The 2,753-nt window shown below is 42.2% G+C and overlaps 1 protein-coding gene across 1 annotated transcript; it reads right to left on the reverse strand.

Moving 5' to 3' along the window:
- Nucleotides 1–214: 214 nt before the first annotated feature.
- Nucleotides 215–1,230, reverse strand: LOC309792750 (coiled-coil domain-containing protein 115-like; the record flags this gene model as incomplete). The annotated part of the gene is given in 2 exon segments (XM_082602538.1): nt 215–1,209; nt 1,213–1,230. Coding segments are annotated over 2 exon segments (540 nt in total). The 3' UTR covers nt 215–687.
- Between the last annotated feature and the right edge of the window lie 1,523 nt (nt 1,231–2,753).

A 2,753-nucleotide genomic window follows, 5' to 3' on the forward strand; every position in this document is an offset into this window, starting at 1 on the left:
AAGATATCAACAAGCCAGTAGGAATATGAATTGACACAGAGTTCCTGGCCCTTCAACAAATTAAAAAACTCACTCTTGGAAAGATAAAGCCAAGTTTTTAAAAACCTGAATGGTCTCTTGAAAGATTTCCCTTGAAAATCTAGGTCCGATCCTTTTTACTTTCTGGCTTAAAACCTGCCAAGCACTGCCCACATCTACTCAGGTTTGTGTGTGTTTTATCGATGAGGAATCATTCTGTCCTGATCTGTTAGCTGTGTATGGTTTTTTCCTCCATCAAAATCACTTTTAAGGATCTAGTGAAACCGAAGCACCTACTTCTTGTCCTTCCCTGCCACTAGCTGTGCAATATTTCATCCTTTAATGAAAAACCACAGCTGATTTATGCATCAGGTTGTTACAGTTGTTCAGTGATATGAACTAACCTAACAGGTTTGTGCCTGCCCCACATGAATATGTCCTGAGACAACAGAAGTCTAGAAGTGGTTTCAGAGTAGTGGTTTTCAACATTACTCACTTTGTCCCTTCAAACGTCCCCATCTAACAAAGTTGGCAACATGCAGACCAGAGAAGTATTAAGGAGGGAGGAATAGCTGGGCTGGGGGGCAATCTGTGAAGGAAGAAGGCCTGAGATAATGCTGCCACATGGAAGAACAGCTGTGCTCACTGCCTTGCTTCTGTGGTGGCAGGTCAGGGAGCCCCGGGCTCCAGCTGCTTGAGTTTCTCCTGCAGCCCCTGGAGCTGGCTTCGACCCCAGTCGATGCAGATCTGAAGGCTGGCCATGTCTGCAGCCAGCTGCAGACCCTCCCGGAAGCTGGCTTGAGCTTGCCGCAGACTGTGAGGTACCAGGATTCCAAACCAGTTCAGAGGGTCCTGGGGAGCTGGGGAGGGGTCTGGCTCCGGGGTCCTCGTGAGACCCTTACGCCTGCGCAGAACTGCCTCGCGGGGTCCCACCTCCTCTGGAGTCTGGGTGCCGGCTCTCACCATCCAGAACTTCTGGGGTTCGTCCTGGGCCTCGCTGGTGCAGACGCAGACCTGGGGCTCCATGCGGGAGACATACTGCAGAGGCCCTACCGACTTCGCACCCATGGCATAGCGAGCTTTGGAGAGCGAGAGCCAGCCCTCCTCCACCCGGGCGTTCAGTGCCGCCCGCTTCGCCTCCAGTTCCTCCAGGTCCCCGAGCAGCTGCAGGATAAGGGAGTCCAGCTCGGCTCACGGATTCCGCGCCGCCATGGGCTCCGCACACCTGCATTATAAATTGAAATCAGGAAGCGTGATGTCTCCAGCTTTGCTCTTTTTAGATTTTTTTTTCTATTTCTTTAAAAAAATCCACTAGAATATTTATGGGAATAGCATTAAATCTGTAGATTGCTTTGGGCAGTATCTGCAGTATCTGTGTCATAACAATGTTGTCTTCCAATACATGAATATGAGATGTCTTTCCATTTACTTCTGTCAGTTTGTTTCATCAATGTATTAATTTTCAGCATACAAGTCTTTTATTCCTTGCTTATGTTTATTCTGAAGTATTATGTTTTTCTGTTTTTTTTTTTTTTTTTTTTTTTTTTTTTTTTTTTTTGCGTTATGTGGGCCTCTCACTGTTGTGGCCTCTCCCGTTGCGGAGCACAGGCTCCGGACGCGCAGGCCCAGTGGCCATGTCTCACGGGCCCAGCCGCTCTGCGGCATGTGGGATCCTCCCGGACCGGGGCACTAGCCCATGTCCCCTGCATCAGCAGGTGGACTCTCAACCACTGCGCCACCAGGGAAGCCGTTATGTTATTTTTGATGCTATGATAAATGGTATTGTTTTCTTAATTTCCTCTGTGATTAGCTTATTGTTTGTGCTTAGAAATGCAAATTGTTTTCATATGATTTGTACCCTGAAACTTTACTGAATTTATTAGTTCTAACAGTATTTTTGGTGGAGTCTTTCGGATTTTCTATTTATAAGATTATGTCACATAAAGACAGAGAGAATTTTACCTCTTCCTTTTTAATTTGGGTGTCTTTTATTTCTTTTTCTTGCCTAATTGTTCTGGCTCAGATTTACATTTGTTCTTTTGAAATACTAGAAACATTTTTATGTGTTATACCAAATTTAACCCTAGCATATTTTTAGAAAGAGGTTATTTGAAATGGCAATGCGCTTTGAGTCAGGGAGATAAAAAAATAGAAATCCAAAACTTCTTTCTGTTTATTCAAAATAAAAATACACTTAGAGTTATGAAAATATAGGTTTACCATTTCCACCTTGTAAGTTGATGTATTAAGTGCATAAAATTTTTGACTACATGAACATAGTTTGAAGGGAAGAGTGTCTTGAGATTAAGTTTTCAAAATACTTTTTATTTTCATTAACTAGTAACCATTTATTAGTGTTTCTTATATTTTTAGCTTTAAACATTTAAGCAATAGATAAACTATGCAGTAAATTTGCATGGTGTATGCCTGAGAATTATATAAATGAATAATGGTAACAACTAACAGGATGAATAGAGGTGTTCATATTGAGAAAATGAATCATGAACAAACTTATTGATCATAGAACTAATACAGGTCTGCTTGTAATCTTCTTATATGCCCTCAAATGCCTCTAACATGGATGGAAATACTATTGAAAACATTTGTTTTTATTAGTTAGAAAAAAGATGTTGAAAGTGGAGAGCTGTTCCATGTTAAAGACAGACTGTGAATCCAATCACCATAAAGACTCTATAGTACACCATCTTCCTTTATCTGTCAGTGATGCTGGATAG

This window comes from Mesoplodon mirus (assembly GCF_964341445.2).
Source record: "Mesoplodon mirus genome assembly, chromosome: 2".
NCBI classification, from domain to species: domain Eukaryota; kingdom Metazoa; phylum Chordata; class Mammalia; order Artiodactyla; family Ziphiidae; genus Mesoplodon; species Mesoplodon mirus.